Raw genomic sequence first — 22,895 nt, forward strand, 5'->3', positions numbered from 1 at the left:
CAAAATTATAAGCCATGTTTGCTGCTAAATATTAGAACTCCAGTAAAGGTACGCATTTCGAAAGTGGTTTTGGAGCACCATAAACCAGTTCACTTGCATCAACAACACAAGATTTATTTGATAACATCCATAGGAAAAGGGACTTTAGGTTCGGCCTGATTCGGCCGAATTTAATGTTCGGTTTCGGCCCGAACCTTTTGAGGCGGGTTCATCACTATTTGGAACATTGATGGGACCAGTTAAGGGGGGCCTTGACTTAATTTATTGTCCTGATTCAAACAGAATTGTAAACCGTTGATTAGTAAACGTAATCGTAGGGTGTACATACAATGGTTGACACACACATCAGAAGTAAAAATCAAGTCAACTTCTGTAACAACTCTAATTTTTAGGTAGAAAATTGAGTTTGGTACATGCAATTGTTCTTCACTGTTACCTCACACATACTAGGAAATAGGTTATTGACAATCAAAAACGATGCAGTGACGTCATAACGACATTATTGTTTTAGTCATTCTTTTAAATTTCGCAAATTCTTTTGGCTGTTGTCCATGTGTCGCTTTCGCTGTTCTTCGGTCAAATCCTCAGATTTTTTGTAAGCTTCAATTGCTTCTGTGTAATATTTTTCGGCCTCCTCATCACGTGACGTTATCTCGCAGACGAACCCAAGGTTGTTCAGCAAAGAACCACAGACTCCATATTTGACTGCATCATCGCCAAACTTGTGTATCAACAAACTTATTCCTTCCTTGATAGGTTCTTCACTCAGTTGATAGGAGCCGATCAAATGTAGACTGTATTCAATGTAATGCAAACAACTGACCTCACATACACATCGAATTTTGTCGTCGACATTTGGAAGAGTTTGAATCTGTTGGCGCATGTCAGCGATCAAGAGGGTCACGTGATCGCCCACAATCGATTTGTTTGTGACGTCGCTGTCCACCATTGACTTGTTTGTTTCACTCAATTGCAACGCACAATCCTTTACACCTCTCGCTGCGTCATCAGGACTTTGTTGCTTTGCATAGAAATCTGATGCAATATGGCAGAACAGGATCGACTCGTAATATTTCTCTGCATTTCGAAGTTTTACAGCGAAAGTTATTAATTCAATTGCTGTGGTTTTGACTTGACTTTCAATTAACCTTGAAAGTTGCTGTTTTATTAAATTTGCTTCGTTGTATTTTCCCCGTTTCACGAAATCTGAGTATTTCTCGACCAACTGGGATTTTTCGTTGCTTTCAGCTGAAACTAATAAAGCATATAAATATACAAAAGCAATTAATGAAAACAAATAAAAAACACTTACTTTTGAGTTGAAATATTTCATCGAGGGCTGTGCTATGGACATCATCTAAACATAAACAATTTTGGTTTTGATTTTTGGTTGTCATCAAATCCAATTGATGACAAATTTGAAACATTTCATAATTTTTTAAAACAAATCACACATTTAAGTTATAAGGTAGGGTTAGTAAGTCAAATTTTGTTGAACTGCTTGATTTATTTCCATTGTAACGAGTTTAATAACTGAAAAGATGACGTAACAAACCCATTTACTCATGCAAGCGAACTGGAACCAGAAAAAGCACAATTACGCAACTTAATGTTTAAAACACCTAATACCATGTTGCTGTGGTGATATGACGTCATGAGCGTCTTCCATCTCTTGTGATCGTAAACTTAGACCTCGTGGGGTGTCACGTGATGAACTGGGAAGGTCGACGTTGCTTGCTGGTCTGCTCGATTCTGTCAATCAACAAACATCCATTAGGAATGCACTTAAATGACGGAAGTAAAGTTATACATGGCGTCATCTTAGTATTACAACAGCGACGAAACGCTAAAGTTAATAAATGTTTGTTATTTGCAAGTTTTTTTTTTTGTCTCTTTATTCAACCAATGTCCAGTATTACCTGTTGGTGTGAGAAACGTTTGGGTACGTGGTGAAAACTGGCGAATCGGAACGAGTTGATTCTCAGCTGGTGTTTTAACTTTTAAATCCATTTGCCTCACAGAATTTGTCACTTGTTGCAAAATTGCTGCTGGGTTTTGTGCGTCAACTAAACTCTGAAATTTGTCTCTCACTTCAGTTATATCTGGTCGTTTTGTTGGATCGTGCTCCCAGCATCTTTTCATTTCTTCTTCCATCACTTCGACTTCTGCTTTGTCGTTGTTTTCAAGACTTGCTTTCAAATCATCAATCGCATCACAGTTTGGCCTCTCACCGCTGATGATGGCATTTAACAAAGCAACTCCATCAGCTGGTGGATAAGGCTCTTCACAAGTAAGAGACATATGGATTACCAAGCCAAACCCATACACATCATGATCTTTTCTAGGTTTCATTGTCACTTTTTTAAGTTTTTCTGGAGCGGTGTATAGAGCTGTGAATTGAATTTTTTCTCCCGTAGCTGGAAGTCGAAAAGTGGATGATCCAGTTGTAGCAGCAAGCTTCGCCCCGCCAAAATCTGCCAATTTCGCGTGTAGATCTCTCGTAAGCATAATGTTTTCAGGTTTAACGTCGTTATGAACCAAGTTCTGACCAGGCAAGTTGTGAATAAAAGCAATTCCGTCCGCTGTTTCGACCATCAGACGAACACGGAGTGGAATTCCTTTACTGATTTCGTCGTTGAGTAGGAAATCTCTGAGGTTACCACCTTCATAAAACTGCATGACTATTCCCATGCCACACGACAGCGTCAACCAGCCATATGTCCTCACTACGTGCTCAGTTTGGGCGGTTTGCAGCTTGCCTAGTTCTTTCATGACGCTGTTGAAATTTAAGTTTAATTAATAGTCAGTCGCCCAACAATATTAGACCGAGGCTAACGAACGCCATTCTACAATCGACTGTGATGACAGGTTTTTCGAAAAACGCCAAAAGTCTTTTCAGTACCACAAGCCAGAGCTTGAAAATCAATTTAAACAAGAGTAAATCGAGCCCATATTGACTTCAAATTGAAAGATGGTAAGCAATGCTCATGCTAAAAAGCAAGACAACCAGCAACTCAAAGTCTAAAAAATCATTTGGACAAAAAACAAAACAACCCTGGTGACTCTGCCCGTATGGTTTCGTCACACAGGTTTCATACAGTAAATAACATTATGTGATTAATTGCACTTTGTTTGTTTTCGTTTATGTGTAAATTAAACTAATGACATAAAATATGTCATTTTTGCTTCTCATTTGTACCCAATTGTTTGCACAAAGTTCGTTAAGAATCTGCTTTCTCTTGAAATTTGCTTTTGTGTACAATCTAACAATATAAATTACCGTGGTGTTAAAATTGCGCAAATGACATTGCAAACCAAAAAATTTTGAGATGAATACCAACTTACGTTTTTTCAAATAGCTTCTTAGTTTGCACCCCGCCATGGCATTCCATGACTTTAACAGCAACTTTGTTGAGTTTTTTATGTTTTCCGACTAGAACCACTCCGAAACTTCCAGAACCCACAATACTTGACTTTGGGTCACAGAGAATATCATCAGCATCAAATTCACGCAACTGAAATTTATAAACAATTTGCAAAATGGCAATTAGCTTTACAAGACGTTTTACAAAAGCGTAGCCATGCATCAAGTTTACAGAGCTCATCTGGTAATTGTATTATGTCTGGCAGCAATAGCTTATATATAGCCATGGATGCCTGCACAAATGGCTCAAAACTCGCTTAAAGCGTGAAAAGTCACTCATGCAAACAAACATAATTCGCTACTGTATAGTGAACTGGCATCACGGTCAATCAGTTCTGATTACAAAATTACAGGGCATCTGCAGTAAATTTATTAAAATTATATTTGGTATTAAGAGTTCTCACAATATCGAAAATGTGATGAAAAATAATTGCTTACTTACAATAAACCAGGTATTTATGCGGGAAGTGCTAACATTTTTGTATAAACATAACAACAGCATGCTTCCATCTACATTTGCTGATTTCTTTACCATCAAACATAAAAACATTACCACCCGTGCCAACTCCAGCTACCTAAAACCATATTATGGCACAAATATAAATCAGCAATCGATGCAATATGTTGGCCCCAAAACGTGAAATACCATCCCAGCAGAACTTAGGGACGCAGAATCAACAAGACATTTTATTGAAAAAATCACCTATTTTTGTTTGCACGAGCTCGAGATACTATAAACTAGACCAGGGGTGTGCAACCTTTATTACTGTGGGGCCAAATACAATTGCCAAAATTAGATCGCGGGCCGCACCTTTATATAACTCAAGGTGATTTTGGCCCGCGGGCCGCAGGTTGCACACATTTTTTATTTGGCCCGCGGGCCGCAGGTTGCACACCCCTGAACTAGACTACCGACTTTCACCCCTTAATTTGCTCTCATATCTAGTACTTCTGCGAATTGCAGGTCTGTACATCTTGTTTTTCGAATGTTATGACCGTTTTTAAAATCGGCACTTTTATCCGACTGCCTGCAACTACACTACAAAAAACAGTGTGTTGTTTCAACACGCCGGTGTGTTTCAACCACACTAACGGTGTGTTCTAAGAACACGGCAGGTGTGTTGCTACCGCGATAATCGATGTGTATTCGCTTAACGACACGCCGCACGGGACGAACAACACGCCAGGTGTGTCGATTCAAGGTCAAGGTGATCCGTTTCAAGTCCAGAAACACAGAACAACACGCCGCCGTGTTGTTTTGTTGCTTTCCTTCTTTCCTTTTGACTTTGAAATCACTCAACCGTAACGGCGGGAACGCACGAAACGGCTGCAAAGTTCTTTTTTTACTTGATTGACTTAAAGTAAGTAAGTTGTTAAGAGACTTAATATCAAGGCTAATAGGAGTTAATTGAGTATTAATTGACAAGTTTTAATGTATTCAAGACTTTTGGACAATGTGAACAGGATGGTGGTGCAAATCTCATGAAAGGTTGGTATATTTACAATTTTACATACATTTGTAACTTGTGCATGTATAAAACATATGTTTGTGCATGTTGTAATGGCTTGTTTTTTGTATTAGGCTAGCCTGTTACCAAATGACTGAGTGAAGTGGTTTTCTTGACAATTTGGTATCTCTATCAAGTAAAAGACATACAAAACATGCATTCAAGTGACCTCTATTTGCATTTTTTGCCAAATTATTACAGTTCTGTTGGTAAGTGCTTGAAAGCGGTAAAGAATTTAACTTTCCACAATATCAATTCCTTTATAACAGAACTTTCTGCTTAATGATTACGTATTTCAAGTGTATAATTTGTTGCAGAGTCCTGTACAAAACCTAATGATGCATCTGGCCTTACTGTGCATAACATGGATTATTGAACAACCAAGGGAATTCTTTGATGGAATTAATTCTGTTACAAAGGCAGCATGTGGTAGGCATTAAACCAAATCTTTATGGCTGAGTTGCAAACAAGTAAACATGTATGAGATAGTTACATTTGAGAAAATACATCTTTTTTCATTATGCAATAGCATATTATCATAGTGTTCTTGTTGATGGATACATTACTTATACATTATACATTGCTTTATATACATTACTTGTTTTTAGACAATCAACATTAAGGGACATTCAATATCACTTGCTACCAGAAATCTTAAGGGACGTTTGGTGTGAGTTTAATTGCCTTTTAAGTAATCGGCCTCTTTCTCCAGCATATTTTGAATATATATGGTGTTTACTGTTTTGCAGATGGTAAACGTAACTCATGTTCTCAAAAGTGCCATAGGGGAACCTTTGGATAATCATATGCTGCTGCTTGTTTGTGAAAGGAAATTGCTACAAAAAAGAAATGTTATCATCTTTGAAACACAGGTATTTTGATTAGATACATTAGTAACTCCAACAAACTTTGATTTCATGTAACCTTAACTATTACAATCACATTAACTGGCAGTAATTGTTTAATAACTGGTTATTTACTTTACAGGACCAGTTTGCAACATCGCCTGGTTATCCAAGTGTTGTTGTCAATAAAAATGAAGTGAACAGGTTTTCTTTTGGTTTCGATTTTTTATTGTAATACTTGTTATTTTTATTGTAGTGATATTGAACATGCCATGACTATGCATATGACATATGCCTTGTTGAGTACATTACAATTATATAGCATCTGACATGCAGTTGAACTTTTGTTTTGTGTGTATTTTTTACCTGTGTTTTCCCCCCACCGTTACATTCATGCCATAACTTTGTTTCGTTTGTTCTGTTAAACGTTATGTTCTGTTTCTTCGATAAATGCGCTATTTCGTTGGTATACGGTACTGTTTACAATAAAATACAAAACGGTATTTGGTGTGTCATGCTTTATAGCTCTAAACAACACGCAACACGCGTGTTGTATGAGTGTGTTCAAACAACACACCAGGTGTGTCGCAAAACTGCAGCTTCAAACAACACGGCAGGCGTGTCGTTGAACAACACACCTCCAAACAACACACCACCTGACAACACGGCTTGGTGTGTCGCGTGTTGTATACGGCTTCAAAATTGGCGTGTTGTTACAACACACCGGCTTTTCTAGTGTATGCGTCTGGCGAAAGTGCGGCGGGGGAACCTTTGGTATCATAAAGCGTGTAAGTCTAGAAACTATTTTCAGGCCTGCTTCACTTTAAAACATCACTATTTACTGCACTCACCAACCCACGATATTTTATAAACTGCACCATGACAACTCAGGCCACCAACAGCATGCTTTTGGATTTTCTTTGTACCATTGACGTTGGGACGATTGGCTCTGTGGTCAAATCACCGTTTTCCCAAACACTTATTTTACTGCATTGGCATGGGTTTCACGTATTCTTGCTGTGTGTGTTTTTGTTTTTTTTTTCTCGATTTAAAAAAAAAATAATTTGACCAACTCACAAATACATCCACGATTTTTACCAAGCATTGAAAATTTCACTCGCAATATTTTTGTCTTGTCGTCACAACGTAAACTTTGCATCCTATCTGGAACTAGTAAACTGCTGCCGTGTGACTTTGTTGTTACAGGGTAATCTAATGATTGAAGCGTCAATTCACCATGGGATCTAGTGAACTAAGCTGTTCAACCAACACTTGCGCCGAGTTTTTTTTAGTTTTTTTTATTTTGTTTTTGTTTTTGTTTCATTTATCTTTTTATTTTTATAGTACTGCTTTTTTTCTGGTTTTTCATTATTTATGTTTTTGTCATCCATATCTAAGTTATTTAATTGAGTAGTCGATTATTTTCTTTCAATTTAAATTGCCTGTATAGCTTAATATTAGTCCAAAGTGTACTAATAGCATGAATGTATACTTTGTGTGTGTGGTCTTTCTTCCGGCGCCTGAAACTATCCGGCAGGGTTTCTTTTCCTGTCGAACCCTACCCTCTTTCTCTAACACGGGTGGTTAGTTCTTAGGGCCCCCTCGATCGGTTCCACCAACGTCCCACCCCCAGTCGTTTCTACTCACAGTGCGCCAACCTCACTTTCTTGTGAGCCCCAGTCACTTAACGCCTTGTAATGACGGTGTAGCTACAGCGCGTTTAGCCATCATCCACCAATTGTCCCCGACACTTTTATGCGCTCCATAATGTTTTAACGTTGCTCAGCTATTTCCGGCTTAGTGATTGTTTTAGTGCAGCGGTTCCCAAACTGGGGTCCGCGGTCCTCTAGGGGTCCGTGAGGCAATTTTGGGGGGCCGCGAAGCGGTTGAAGTAATTCTACAATCTTGTTTGGCGTCAGTTTGTGCCACTAAATAAGTTTAAATCAAAGTAGAATTGAGAATCGACTGTCTCCATTGCTAAACAATGGCCTTTATTGAATGACAACTATCAAAAATGCAATTGTTCGCGCACAATCGTAATGTTTTTGTCCTGTTTGTGATGTCACATGCTGTCTTTGGATGATTGTTATGCGCAATTTTGCATAACTAGCTAAAATCCTGCAATCAACTTTCGTTTTTGTGAAATACACATTTAGGCTTAAGGACTGCGAGCCCTCGAAATAATTTTGAAGGGGGGGATGGGGGACCGTTTTGAAAAAAATATGAAAAAGTTTGGGAACCACTGTTTTAGTGCAATTGTGTCGCTATGCTGTCTTTTACCAAGCGAAATAAATTCAACTCAACTTAACTCAATAATTACGCTGAATTAGATAATGAATACTCACATTGGGTTGAGTTGGTTGAGCGTTTGTCATGGTTGACGATTGTTGTCGCAAATCTTGCAATCTTCAGTATTTCACTCTGTTGGGCTCGACTAAATACTTGCTCTTCGGCTGCTAATCCAACGGTTTCGTCACAATGGTGATTATTAACACATAGTCGTATCGTCTCCTTTTGTTTGTTCTCAACTTGAACCCTCGCACTTGCCTTGTTGTGTCAACGAGTTGTCGCTGTGTAAATAAACGAAAACTAATCAAGAGGTGCATGACGTTGGCAAACTTACATAAACCTGATTCCGACATTTTGCTTTCGGAATTGTAGTTTAGTCACGTGATCAAGTAATATGATTTCTATGGCAAACGTAAGGAATCCTAGGAGGAATTGAACTTGTATGACCCTGTAATCACCCTAATCTAGATCTATTGGATTGTTACAAGAGAATCAGTAATGTGGCTAATTTTAACCAAATGAACTAACTTGCATGCAGTGTGCGTAAGTAGGCGAACCGGTTCCTAACTAGACTGAATTCCATCACTGCAACCAACCGAAACAAGATTTCATTTGTAGGCGATTGATTACCAGATGCAGCGCCCTTCAAATAAACATCCAAAGGGGAATGTAAATTATGTGCAACAAGTTCAACAAAATAAGACAAAAGTAATTTCCCGTAACTTGAGACAAATCCGGAAAACAATTGAGTGCATGAAAATTAGCGCGTGATCTACATATTCAGTCACAGAATAACAGACAAAAAAATAATGTTTAACTTCAGAACTCAAGTCCGGGTTTTGGCAGGTACCAATTATGTGAAATTCCCTTGATGAAAACGATCTCGAAGTCATGCAAGGTCAACCGAATAGAAATAGGGCATTGCTACCAGCTTTCTCGTTAATACACATTGCCTTGCGACGGGAAACGCTACACTAAATAAGCAATACAAAGGCCGTTTGAAATTTCTATCATGAGTGTAATAGTGCATGTATGGGCGTGCCTGGTGTGGCTCCTGTAACCAAAATCGACTTTGACTTTAACTGCTACAGAAATGTTGCACGTGGCGACCGCGTGATCGGTGCGTGATCAGTTCAAAGCTCTGTTGATATTTAAACCTTTATATGCTTAACGCATACTCGTATGGTCTCTCTTTGTTTGTTCCGAAATCGAAACTTAGCTGACGTTGCAAATTCACGTAAAACCTGATTCCGACTTTTTGCTTCTAATAACACAACGTTTGCCAGAATTTTTTAAACTCACTACCGATAACGGGTGGTAGAAATTCGTTTCAATTTGCTTGTGTCTGATGGCGTCGTTGTTCCTTCTAACCTTGATACGGTGTTTATTATTAACACCACGAACAAGCTGGCATCATTTGTTGACAGTATCTGATGTGATTACTCCACTGTCAAACTGCAAAACACAATACTCGATGTTTTTATCGCTTTTCCAAGTTTCTGACGACTTCATTTCGCTGCAACGATTTCGATTCAACTATGTTGTTGGGATGTCGTCACCATGACCGAAACCGCTCAATCGAATTCCGAGGTTGTCGAAGTAATTGAGCAACATAAACGCGGTGGCAAGGCTTAGTCGATCACAGATTCAACATGAAACCCGACCCGGGCGATCGCGTAAAATTCGTTGAACTAACAGTCTATCTACAAAACAGGTGTGGAAGCAAACTCGATGCGGCCATTATCATACAGAAGCTCATTTTACTCTGTTTCAAACAAACCTTTAGTGGTAACATAAAGTTTTAAACAATTCCAATTAATCACACCAAACTTCCACGCTGAGCTATTTCAACGACTCGCATTTTATTCTTGCAATGTTAAAAGGTTTAGGGCAAGCATTAGTTTCGTTGGGCATAATGTCTTACACGTCAGGACACCACAGTCACGTTGGTGCGTTCACACAGAGAAAGGGACTTTTTGTAATATGTTGGTGATGCCTATTAGCTTGATTAAGGCTCCATCATATTTAAAATATGTTAAACTCTTACTACGCCAAAGCAACCAACAAAGCCAATCGGCAGCTTATCAGAGTCACAGGCGACGTAGGCAGGTGACTAATTCAAAAGCTGGTAAAAAAGCGAAAGCCTAGTGCAACCGACTCGCGAGTTTAATAACATTTTCAAACAAAGTCTTTTAACTTTACTGCGTCGCCTGTGACTCTGGTACTTTTTAACTTTACTGCGCGGTGATCGCGATGGCCAGCTTGAGGCATCGCACGGGATCACCCAATGCGATTCAATGCCAGCCAGCAGAGTGGTCGACATGCACGTGACATCCCATGTTCTTCACGTGACAGTGATTCAGGATAAAAACGGCGAGAGATGAAATTCTTTTGGTCTTATTTAAGAACAAGTTTTGGGCGGATAAAATCCCAAATAAAACAAATCTTCCCGCATATGTTGGACGAATGATCGTTTGGCGGGAAACATTACATGGACACAACTGTTGGTGACACGCGGACAAGCTATAACTTTATTTTGCGTTAATTCTTTCAGATTCTCTTCATCTTCAGCTCACTCTCTCTTCTTCTCTTTCTCTCTCTTCTTCTCTCTCTCTCTTCTTCTCTCTCTCTCTCTCTCTCTCTCGTCTTCTCTCTCTCTCTCTTTCTCTCTCTGTGTCTCTCTCTGTTTTAAATCTCTTTCTACTTTTTGACAATCAGTTCAAAAACATCAGACAAAATACATATATTATTGGCAAACATCGACAATTTGGTGATTATGCTGAGCAAAAGCGTTACAGAGGAATATTTGAAATTGCATCAACTTTGTTAGGCGAATACATGGCAAGTTGGCAACAGACAGAGAGGTAGCAAGTACAAAACCGTATTTGTGCGAGGCAGGGTTATTTTGTAATGACGTAAAAAGAACGATGGTCTACTACTGGGAATAAAAAACATCTTTTTTCCAACAAATTGCCAGACACAAAAATCGACGTTAAAATATTGGTCTGTAAGTTAACACAGTGGTCGGCAACCGCCGGGCCGAATTCGTTACCGGGCCGTACACCTTTTCAGGTTAAATGCTTTGAAACGTTTTGCCCATGTTTTCCGGAGATGGTAAACTAATTTATGCGTTTTCATATCTAAATATTTGTAAATGTTTGAAGGCCGGTCTGCTTGAAATTTCAGTTTCAAAAACGGTCCGCAGTAGAAAAAAGGTTGCCGACCCCTGAGTTAACAGATAGAAAAATATGTGCATGATATATTGAATTGCTTTAGCAATGTCTTTGACGTATTGCTATGGGCACTTTCAAAACAGATGGTCGTCAAGATTACCGAATGGTTAGCGCAATCCCTGGTGTTCACAAAGTTCTGGGTTTTCATCACTTCCCGGCCACTTGCGGTTGCCTGAGCATGAAGCTTGGGCGGCATTGGGTTACTTCACTAAGTTAAAAGAGTCAAAAGAAGAAATAAAAAAATGTTTCAGCGGACTTAACAACAAAACAGGCAGCTCGATGGTGGACTCTTATAAAATTAACGCATTCAACAGGCGTTGCCCGTTCTAGAGGTTAAATAGAAACAAACAAATAAAGCTTTTACAGTGGTTGGCTGCACCAAGCTTACAAGAGAACCCGGTTTCATGATGGGAAGTCGAAGTTACAAAAAAACGTTTCATTTTGTTACTACATGGCAATAAATCGGTTGATCCATTCGAGGTAGTGCGTCACTCTGGTGTAGATGCCAGGTAAATTAGCCTCAGCGCAGCCGTATCCCCATGAGGTGATGCCCGAGAGGTAGAAACTTCCATCGCTTCTTTGGCACATTAACGGCCCTCCGCTGTCTCCCTGAAAAAAGCAAAACAAAATGAAAGTTAAAACTGTTTGTTTTCTGAGCAGGATTTCAATTTGGGTTTGACAAAGGGCAGAAATTTCAAAGTATTTGGATTTTGGAAAAAGGTGAACAGATTGTTTAAGTAAGTCCACAAACCACTGGTTTAAAGACTTTTTTGTCAAAAATGTTTGTGTGAAGATCCATATATTTCAGCGTTCATTAGGTTAGAGCAGCGGTTTTCAAATTTGGGTTCGCAATCCCAAGGGGCCCACCGAGCGATTTCAACGGGATCACGAGAAGCTTCACGTATTTCTACAATGTTATGTAGTATCTCGTGCATAAGCAACAGTTTGAAAGGTAAGTTTCTTGTAACACTGAGTGATTTTGTCAAGAAACACACGCGACTTTTCGAAGTGTTTTTAAAATACATACGTCATTTTTCTGACATCATAAGCGTTGTGACATGTAACAAACAGAAGTATGCAGTAAAAAATCGCGTTTACCCACCTTGCAAGCGTCCACGCCCCCTGTGAAGTAACCTGCACAAATCATGTTAGACCCGATCGCCGAATAATCTCTGAAACCTCTTGATTTAATCTTCTTGCATTTTTCATTCGAAAGAATGGGGATGTCCCCTTGTTGCAACACATCTGGCAGCTGATTGAATAAAGCTACAAAAAAACAAAAAGACATGCTGGAAATTGTATTAAAAATGGAAAAATCATTTCATATTGGGTTCGAACCCATGACACTCCCGGGAAGAATCCCGATCAAGGTTTTTTTATGTCTGTATGTGGGTCAGGCGCGCCAGACCATTCGGCCAAGTTCCTGCCCCGCACATGTTAGTGTTTTTTTTTTTGTTTTTTGTTTTTTTTTTCACGGGGTTCGAACCCAGGACTATCCCGGGGACGAATCCCGATCAGGGTTTTTTATGTCTGTATATGGGTCAGGCGCGCCAGGCACATGTTAGTGTTGAAAATTTACCGACAAATAAATGACCAACAGCGCCACCTACTAAAACTTCCCCATCCAACAATCCAACATTTGCTCCCGGGAGGAGGGTCATCCCATCTGGATGTTGGAAGACAGATCGGGCTGATGTGGAGACCAAAATGGATTTCGTCTTTGAGTCTGATCATCGCGATGTCTTTACGAGGGATATCCACGTTGCTGTAGTCGTTCAAGAGAAAATAAACTATCCCAAGCTGCACACTGTTTCTCTCGCGCTCCTGGCGGCGATGCTGACCGGCCACTATAGTCCACCTGCTGTCGCTGTTCGGACCCGATTCGATGTTTCTAAGCAACAAAACAGGATTGTGGGTAGGAACCTGGCAGAATAATTCAGAGTTTCTGACTCACAAACAGACAAAAAAAACCGGGAGTGTCCTGGGTTCGAACCCCGTGAAAAAATAAATAAAAAGGTATGTAATTTAGGGCAGGAACTTGGCCGAATGGTCCAGCGCGCCTGACCCATATACAGACATAAACAATTCGTCCCCGGGGTGTGTCCTGGGTACGAACCCCGTGAAAAAATATTGAAAAAAGGTTTGTGTTTTGGGGAAATATTTTGCAAAAAACTAATTTATTTAAAGATTACTGATTGATGAAGAGTGAACCCGCGGGACTTAAGGACAGCTAAGTGTTGGTATTTTTGTTTGTGTCTAATACGTGAATTTGCGCAATGTATTTGTTTTATAATTAGTGAATATACGTTTTTGTATCATTTATTTCGCATTTAAAGTGTGCATTTGTATTCAGAGAGGAATGATGTTCATACACAACATCGAAATAATGAAACAACTTACTTCATTTTCATACAGTGAGCAGCTGTGATAATCCACTTCGGTGCCACGATTGAACCTCCGCAGAAAACTTCATCGTTGCTAAAACAAAAATGAATTAGAATTCGACCATAGAGTCTAACTGAATAAACTGTTGCTGCCAGGCATAACCTATCAACATTTTTTTCCAGTCTTTTCAGTCGAGTTTGATCGCAAATTATCGAAAACGAATATTTGGCAAAAAGGCGAAAAAATCTTAACAGCTGCTTTTAGACGCTGTGACAATACAACATTTTTTTACATGTGAGCAAGGTATTTCATACATAGAGTTTTCTAAACAAAAATGTTCAAAAAATGTCTTACTCTCTCAGTTGGACGATCCACGGCCAGCTATTTTTAATAGCTTCTCTTCCTCCAACTATTCGGATGAGAGGGCGAACAGTTGAAAGGTCACCGTGTAATGTCGGTTCCCCACATCCCCACCGAACTTTGGTCTGGAAGAAACGTTTAAAGGAGGAAACAATTTAACAGTTTGTTATACAATTGCAATGGTTCCTTACAGTAAGTTCAACGCCAACAATTAATTTGACACCATTGTTTAAAAAAATTACAAGTTTTCTGAAAATTTTTCTCAAGACTTTAGAGGGGAAAATAATTTAACAATTTGTTACTAATTAACTACATTGATTTATTTTAGTAAGTTGAACGCTAATAATCCATTTAACATCGTTTTAAGTCAGATGAATATTTAAAGTTAAAAAAAAAGTTTGTTTAAAAGTTAAATTTTCTCACAATTGCTTTGTCTAAATTTCATCTTAGGCTAGCAAAGGAGTTTAAAGTCAAAAAAGCGGTCATTAGTAATCAACAGCTTAAGTGAGCAAACAATTGTCGAAATTTCATTCTTTTCCTTAAAATAGTTTCATTTGAATTTTGTTTCAGGTTATTAAAAGCAGTTTAGACAAAAAGACAGTGATTAAAATGCTAAACCTAATTTCCCACCTGGCATCGCTCTCCTGTGAATTGCGCTTTGCACGAACACGTGTACTTGGTATCGGTTTCGGTACTTCCCCTGCATTCCCCACCGTTGAAACAAGGATTCTTGCTACAAGCGCTTCTTGCTGGGAAAGAAAAACAAGAAAAATGATACACAATATTTTTGATTTATTATTTGAATGAACTATTTGCTGCAAGTTGTCCTTTTTTGCTTAACTTAAATTTTGTAAGCACCCAAAATGTGTAAACGCCAGTTAATTGCTTAATCATGCTAAAAAAACGCGTTAAAGGTAAAATAATACTATGTTGAGAATAATTTTATTTTATTTTCCATAATTTGGTAAGTATCTGAGACGTAATAATACCTTCCACAATAAACAATAGCCATGACAAGATATAGTTTCTTATTAATGTTTTGGCTTGTTTCAGCCAAAATTTACAAGTTACCCACACGTGTACATAATACTGGTGAAACTTGTTAAATACCACAGATATAAATGAACTCTACAGCACTGACGGTTGTGTATTTTGTCCGCTCAAGGTTTACACGTTTTTTGTGGTTGAGCCTAACTTACGACATTTGTATTTGAAACAAACAGTTTAACTTGTTTTAACCTGAACCCACCCTTTTCTTAAAACAACCAAACCTTGATGTCACCTTTACCAAATCGGGTTAAAATGACTCATCAACTTTAAGCCACAACCGGCTGCTTTTAATCATGTCATTCCATATGAACAACGGCGCTACAGAATCTGGATTAGGTTTGTCTTAACCATCACGTATGACCTTTTCCCACTTTTCCCCACAACAAACACGTTAACTTGGGTGGCCGGGATGTTTCAAGTCATAACGCAGTTTCTAGGTAATAAACCAGCTATATTTCATGCACCTCGCACTTAAAATTCGGCGAAACACCTCAAGGTATAGAAAGAAAGAATTCATATTTGAAACAAAACAGCTCATTGTGATGGAAAACAGCTCATTGTCAGTGTTCAATCTTCAATGATACACGTATTCGTGAGAAGAGATGTCGTTTGCGTAATTGGTCGCATGCTGTATCTGACGAATTGAAATGGGCATAAAATTTCTTGTTTTTCAAAAACGATCAGTGGATTCTTTAAACTCGCTGCACACTATTAAACTAGTTTTACTGAACACATTGCATGAAATGAAACACCAACTTTTTTGGAAAACAATTTGCCACTTTTTTTCTCACAGGTGGGTAGGACCATATTGTAATTCGGCCTACAATTCTTAACCCAACCCGAATTTGAAAGTTTAAGCTTAAACCCAACCTAGTCCTGATTTGAAAAGCCCGAAAAGGGCACGAAAGGTGGTGAAATTGAGGCACAAATAATACCGAGTGTGAAGACAAGACCGATTTAAGCGAGTTTAATTCAAGCTGGCCCAAAAAAGCCCGACCCGAATTAGAACTGAGGCGAGTTGCTTTCAGTAACAAACAAAAAGAGCTTTTCCGTTGTGACGCACTCCCGCATTTCGACATTTGTAAAACCTTCTATAGATGTTTGTTACACACTGCAAAAATCAATTAGATTGCTGAAGGCTTAAAAATCTTTTATCGGGCGGTGGTTGTTCCAAACCACTGAACGAAGTTTCAAGTTGATTGTATCACACTTTATATTGTCTAACTGATCGTCAATTGCTAAGCAACAGTTTTAGACAATAACCAATATACATGGGTGGTCGTACCCTCAAAAATTTTACCTTAAATTGTTGTGTGAAACTGGAGGGCGAACGCAGCTGGCAAAATGTAATAAAATCTGGATTGGTGGTTTGGTTCTAAACACAATTAGCGCATTGAAGTTCTCCGACAGATTAACATAATTCTTTGATGCTCTCTTAAGCATATAAACCTTGGGTGTGGGTTCTACCGCTTTAAGGCTGAAAATTCATCAATCAACCTAAGTAGACAATTGAACTCATGAAATTTTGAGACTTTTGTTGTTGAGTTTATTTGTGCTGTCAAATTAATGTTTCGAGATTTTGGTCATAGACTTATGAAAAAAAACTTAAAAAATTCGGACTGAACGCCAAAAAACGAATTTGGTCGTTCTTAAATGTCTGGTAACCTAGTTGATTCCCTGAACACGTTTTATGGCACCGAAGCAGCAAAAAACATCAAGAACGGCACTTTTTGAAGACGAAATATTACATACATTTGTGAAAGAACTATTAGCTTTTCTGACTTCAATTCCCTGTATTGCCCTTCATAAACACTAAAGATGAGTTTTAGCAAAATAAATTTGTTTTTTATAAGATTATTTGCTGTTTTTATTCGAAAATGAACATTTCCCGACTTATGATACATTTGAGTAAGTTGGCATTTTGCATTATTTTCTTATCCAAGCCTGGCTGCATATTAGAAAATGATTTCATTTAGGGCCAATAATTTTGACGTATTTTAGACAAAATGTCAAGAGTTTGTTACCATGGAAACTCAATTACCCACCTACGACACATCTTGGGGGATTCCCCGACCAAGTTTGGGTTACGTCACATCGTCGTAGGTTGGAACCGGATAATTCGAATCCCGGTTTGCACGAGAAGCGACAGTACATCTTGTCCTGTGGGAACGAAGTGTCGAACGAGCAACGCGAAATGACGTTCGGGTCCTTGGTGAAAGGGCAACCTGCAACGATATGATCACGTGATTATATGAAAGCCCCTCATTGGTTAAGCCGATGCGGGTTGTTTTTTTGGTTATTTTGAAGCGTTAGGCGGGTGTTTTATACTTGGGGTCTTAGATTTTTTGGCGGAAATTTCAATTTTTACAAGTATCCAACGAATAAATGAAAAAAATTACACAGCATATAACTATTATAATATCCATACAGGTGAACTACTTCTGCAGTTTTTAATAATATAAACTGTTTTTAGAGGTTCTTAAAAATTCCTAGATAAGAACTTTAAGAATCCAGGCAAACTGTCTGAAACATTTAACATTTTACATAAAACCAATTCCTTTATATTTAAAAGTGGCGCTCAAAAGTAAAAGGCAATAGTATAAGTCAAGATAGTAGCATCATGCACCTGAACAAGTGAAAAAATGCTGCAATCATAGATTTGGAACAAAAGTAAAAATATTCTCCTTAACCACAGAACCACGGTGTAAGATCCCGATAAGATTGGTTCTGGTTGACCGCAACTTATACTGGGACAATTACGATGAAGTGATTGCACAAATTGCTGTCAGGGTTGTTTGGTTAAGATTACTATCACCGGAGTAGCTGGGATAGTGAAAACTGCGCCCAAAGCCACATTCCTGAGTAACTAGATTTAAGTTAAAGCGAACTAGAATTGAAAACCTGTTTATGAAAGCTGCAAATGACCCGACTTGATTATCATGATAAGCTGCTTTAAACTTTCTTTTTGATAATAAAGAGTCGCATGAATTTTATGGATGTTTTCGTTTTACTCTAAAAACATGCTCTCGCTGAAAATTAGGTTACAATTTTGTTTTAAATAAAAAGCAATAAATAATAAATAGCTTAAATTGCAATTAGGTTTCAAACAGGAATGTATTTACAAAGCAGAAGGTTAAACGGTTTGATTTGGGGTCGGCAACCTTTTTTGCACTACAGACCGTTTAAAACTAAAATTCGCGGTCCGGCCTTCCAACAACAGCAAATGTTCAGCAACGAGAATTTGTAACAGCTTATATATTTAAGTTATATATTTTTTTATATTTGGATTGAAAACACGGCCTTGTGCAAGAATTGCATTACATAAATGATTAAAGCAGTTAACCTGAAAAAGTACACGACTCGGCAACGAACTCATCATCTGCACAAACCTTTAAGCGATAAACCTTGACGGTTCAATTGAACATTTCAATATTTAAACAGGGTTCCAAGAAACAAAATCAGTGCATGTTGTACAATGTATGTACAAATAGATTTATTATTATATTCTACTATAATTTATGGCCTTAAGGTTTTGGAAAAGCATTGAGAACCATAGAAATGTCCAATACAAATTGACTTATGTTGGTTTGTCTCACCGCATATCACACCAGCCATCTCCTCACACTGAAGTGAGTTCTCTCCATCCCATGATTGCGCCGTGCACTCATCCAATCTCGACTCATGGCCGTCACAGTTAACCTAAAAAACAACAACACCATCATATACCGGACAGTCGATTAATAATTCTGTTTTTCTTTCGCTACGTTACATTGATCGCCCGGTTGTGAAGTGATCAAGCTGTAACGGAAACAATCATGCATGCAAGGTACTGTTGAGTTTTACAGTCTTGTGGTTAAAACGGGTTAGTTTAAATCAGGGCTTCACGTCGTACGCACAAATGATGCGCACAAGGATAAGTTTATAGCCGGGCATAAGTGCAACTGTGCATTGACAAAATATTGTTGGCTAAGTGAAATAAAAAACCTGTGACCGTGCTAATAACAACTAAAAGGTTGTGCACCCCTATTTTAGCATTTAGTTTTTCAACCATATGAGGGCATTCTTTTGTTAGTATAAACAGGACTTCACTTCTTTGCTGCTATCAGTAGTAATCCATGATATAGAGTAAGACCTATCAATTTACTAATTGTTTTTCTTTGTATTTGCTTTGTAATGATTTGACCTTTGAACTTAGTTTCAAACACCTTCGTTAAAACTGTGGGTCCGAACGAGCCGCCGAAATCGGACCCTTTTCGAACAACGACGCCCCCGGTTTTGAACCCCAACTGGCGACAAACGACGAAAGCATCGATAACGTCCCATCCGGTGGCACAAATCGCCCCCCATCGGTCGCCAGGCAACGCCACTTGTATCCTGCCCATATATGGAATGAGGCTTCCGGCCAGTCGAACTTCTCCGGGATGTGAAGCTGAAACAAAGAAAAACGTCCTTTTTCTTGTACTTTTTATTTTGCGATTGCACCCTTGTGTATATATGACTTCGTTTGCATGTTTTGGGAAAGGTACGCTTTAGCGTTTCGTCGTGTCTGTATTTACACGTTTTTGTTGAATTGTGTGTTTGTTCGTGTTTGTACGTTTGTATGTTTTCGTTCGTGTATGTATCTGTACGTTTGTGTTGAATTGTGTGTTTGTTCGTGTCCTTAATCTTTCATTTTTTGTTTGTATGTGTGTACGTTTTTAGGCATTTGCGTGTTTGCTAAAATACGATAGAGTTTGATCATTTTTGTGGGAGTTTGTCGTGTCTTATGCAGCCATGCGTCTAGCGCAGTTTATTTTCTTTTGTACTTCGTATGAGAAACCAATGTGTATTTGTGCGCAGCTTTTTTACCGGAAGGGTAAAGTTAACTTTGGACTATATTTAGACCTCAGCTTTTCGCCAACAAACAAAAATTTGCACTTGCTGAGCGGACTTTCGCTTTTTACCCAATACACGAACTGCAAATTTCAGTTTGCTCTTTCGGGCCTTAGAATTCGAACCGATTACACAACAAATGTTGATTGTTTCGACACCAAACTGTATTTTGTCAAACACAAACTTGTCAGGGCATGAATTCGACTTCTTGTCAGTGGCACGCGGGGTTATGAAGTCACGCATAACTGTTTGTAAATGTTAATACCGGGTTACTGAGGTAGGTACGGTTTACCGATAAATAAATAAAGTAGGGACGGTGTCAGCAAGGTCGCTCAGCATTATGCCACCGGAAAATCGTCGGCACAGATGGAATTTGTAATCATAACTGGAATATAGGGCATATTCATTTTTTGCAAACACAGTTTTTTACAGTTTTGCCACGCAGTAACGAAATTCATTATTTCGCCATGCATTTTTTGTGGTATTTATCTGCTTTTAGGTGTGTTTTTTTTTAAGGCAAGTTTTCTTAAGCCAAGGCAAGTTTGCGTTTAAATTTGCTTTAAAAAAAGTTGCATTTTTACAACGAAACATACTTAAACATTTCACATAACTGTGTGAGCAAAAACAAAATCTCTATGTAAACAAGCAATCTGAGCAATGAAAGCGTACAACTAATAATTAACAAAAAATGCATTTACCGGAAAACGATTTAACGCTTAAAAGCACGTAAAAGTCAAATGTCAATTTACATAATGTGATTCGTATGATTACAATGCTTCACTTCACGGTTATAGTTCTTTTTCCTTATCTCAAGCGAAAACAAGGACCATGTCAACCAACGCAAATACCCACAAACCGAACATTAAATCCGGTTTGTAAAATTGGAAACTGTTGTATGGAAACAAACTCGTTACATCGACCCAAAGCAAATCGAATCGCAGAAAATTTGTTTAGATTCATAACAGGATTTCATATCGTGATTTAATTTGTCACGACGATTTTCGGGTGAAAATTCAAGTCTAAAATTAGAATCATATGAAAGATGGAGCTGAAATTCCAACAAGGTCGGTCGATTAAAATGTTCTGACCAACTGGATTAACCATGGTAGTCTCTACCTGCTGATCTCACAACAAATAAAAAATATTGCTACACATTGAGTTCACCTATGCTGCAATTGTAAAATCGCAACCCTTGGGAAAATAGCTTTAAGGTAAATACCTTACATTTGCATGTATTTTGCGCGCAGACTTAAAAAAATAGGAAACAACGCAATTTTTGCTTGACCCCGAGTCCGAAGACCCAAACATTGCGTTATAGGCTTTTCATGAGTCCGCGACAAACTTAAAATATTTTATGCTATTTTTGATGTTCAACATTATTAAGGTTCTTGAATGTTCTTGTAAAGCAAAAAAACAGTTGTTTTAATTAGAACTAAACCAGTTTGCAGAAACATTTTGGCCAAACATGGACTTTAAAAAGGGATTTTAGGTTTGGCCTGATTCGGCCAAAAATATTTGGGGTGAGTTGGCTAAAGTTTAGCATTATAGTTATAATGTTTAACAAAACAAACTAAATTATATTGCGAACCTGGTTGGTAGTGGTCAAAGATGTCCTTGCGCAATGAACGAGCTTCAGTCTTTGACACTGCCGATAGCTGAACGACCACATTGCTCGCTTTTCCTGTGGCTAATCCGGCATCGGTGGGATTCGAACCCACATTCGCTGACTTCTTGTCGGTTCTTAACTGACGGTGCTGGAATGATTCCAAGGCTCTCAAAGCCTTTCGATCATTGTTTTGCGACACCGCATGCAACTGCAGAGTTTCTATAAGAGTTCCATCCGATTGGACATTGCTTGGTCGGTAAATCGTTGCGCGTACAACGAGGTTATAGGTTAATATCAATATGAGGCATATGAATACATAACTATACATTGTCCATTGCATAGTTAACGAAGTAGTTTGTTTAGTCAAGGAAGCGACTTTATATTAATGTTTTGAAATCTTCATATTGTTGAAACGTTGTTACATCTTCACATTTATAACAAGTTACATTGCAGGTTAGAGGTTGTGGTTTTATGAGGCGTATTATTTCCTAGAAAAGAGGTTGGAAAAACGTTAATAGAAAAACTTCGTACTCCGGGCTACGCTTTGAAATTACATACAAATTGCAGTAATTTTAGTCGCCTAAACCATTATACAATTTGAAAAGTCCAATTTACGTGTGGTTACCAAATAACACATAATGAGAAAATTGCTACGGCCGCTCAGGCGGTGGCCATGTCATGTAATATATATTTCACAGCTGCAATATTTTGCCCAACAATATTGCATCAAAAATGACACAACGGCTTGCAAAACATTCTTATTTCAGCTGCACTCAATCAAATCAACTTGGCACTTAATAAACTTAACACAACTCAACTCAACAACTAAACTATCCAGCATTTTGTCAATTTCGCTGTATTTTAGCATACTATAATGAAAACTATTTTGCTTTTGATTTTTGCTCTTGGAACAGCAATTCTTGATCACTTGCGGTAAATGTTCTGTTTATTTTTCCGCTAAACTGCTTTGAGGCCCTAGGCATTACGTACTATAACTTATGTGTATAAATGGCGCCAACCCTGAAAAAACGCGACTGTTTGAGAAGATAGCAATCATTGTAGTTTTGAAAGATAGCAGAGATTTTTTCCCCAGGTCGCGCTGCTGCACGTTTTTTTCGAAGTTTTAGAAACACCACGAATACGGTTGTTTCTTGTGCATTTGGAGAAATTTGAACTTGCCTTTTTTACCACGATTTTTTAGGTTTTTGCTTTAGGCTAAACCTTTAACACATTTCTAACGAACCCAGCATGAGACCTCTCATTAAGAACAAAGAATAATTATCAAACTTAGGACTTACTAAGAACCATGTTATCTTCTCGGCT

At 38.3% G+C, this 22,895-nt stretch overlaps 2 protein-coding genes across 2 annotated transcripts; both read right to left on the reverse strand.

The window, feature by feature from the left end:
- Positions 1-251: 251 nt before the first annotated feature.
- On the reverse strand, positions 252-8,212 carry LOC145226268 (uncharacterized). The gene is made up of 6 exons (XM_080092275.1): positions 8,123-8,212; positions 3,346-3,515; positions 1,920-2,776; positions 1,630-1,752; positions 1,313-1,357; positions 252-1,254 (listed from the first exon to the last, which is right to left on the reverse strand). Exons 1-6 carry the CDS (start codon positions 8,150-8,152, stop codon positions 512-514), a joined length of 1,968 nt encoding a protein of 655 aa, XP_079948401.1. The 5' UTR covers positions 8,153-8,212; the 3' UTR covers positions 252-511.
- A 2,582-nt stretch (positions 8,213-10,794) lies between these two features.
- Positions 10,795-21,900, reverse strand: LOC145217106 (neurotrypsin-like). Its single transcript, XM_080084547.1, has 10 exons — positions 21,555-21,900; positions 19,300-19,523; positions 18,691-18,793; positions 17,140-17,319; positions 14,675-14,793; positions 14,039-14,169; positions 13,700-13,777; positions 12,910-13,190; positions 12,402-12,565; positions 10,795-11,908 (listed from the first exon to the last, which is right to left on the reverse strand). Exons 1-10 carry the CDS (start codon positions 21,898-21,900, stop codon positions 11,747-11,749), a joined length of 1,788 nt encoding a protein of 595 aa, XP_079940673.1. The 3' UTR covers positions 10,795-11,746.
- Positions 21,901-22,895: the final 995 nt, after the last annotated feature.

Source organism: Phallusia mammillata, chromosome 1 (genome assembly GCF_965637545.1).
Source record: "Phallusia mammillata chromosome 1, kaPhaMamm4.hap1.1, whole genome shotgun sequence".
NCBI classification, from domain to species: Eukaryota; Metazoa; Chordata; class Ascidiacea; order Phlebobranchia; family Ascidiidae; genus Phallusia; species Phallusia mammillata.

Bases quoted from the DNA above. Each gene is read 5' to 3' on its own strand.
- LOC145217106 (XM_080084547.1), bottom strand. From the start codon at position 21,900: ATGTATAGTTATGTATTCATATGCCTCATATTGATATTAACCTATAAC. The intron at 13,778-14,038 runs GTAAGACATTTT...TTTTTGTTTTAG, and splicing joins TGGATCGTCCAACTGAGAGA to CAACGATGAAGTTTTCTGCG. The intron at 13,191-13,699 runs GTAAGTTGTTTC...TTTGTTGCTTAG, and splicing joins GCTCACTGTATGAAAATGAA to AAACATCGAATCGGGTCCGA.
- LOC145226268 (XM_080092275.1), bottom strand. From the start codon at position 8,152: ATGACAAACGCTCAACCAACTCAACCCAAT. The intron at 3,516-8,122 runs GTGAGTATTCAT...TATAAATTTCAG, and splicing joins CTCAACCAACTCAACCCAAT to TTGCGTGAATTTGATGCTGA. The intron at 1,255-1,312 runs GTAAGTGTTTTT...ATGCTTTATTAG, and splicing joins TGAAATATTTCAACTCAAAA to TTTCAGCTGAAAGCAACGAA.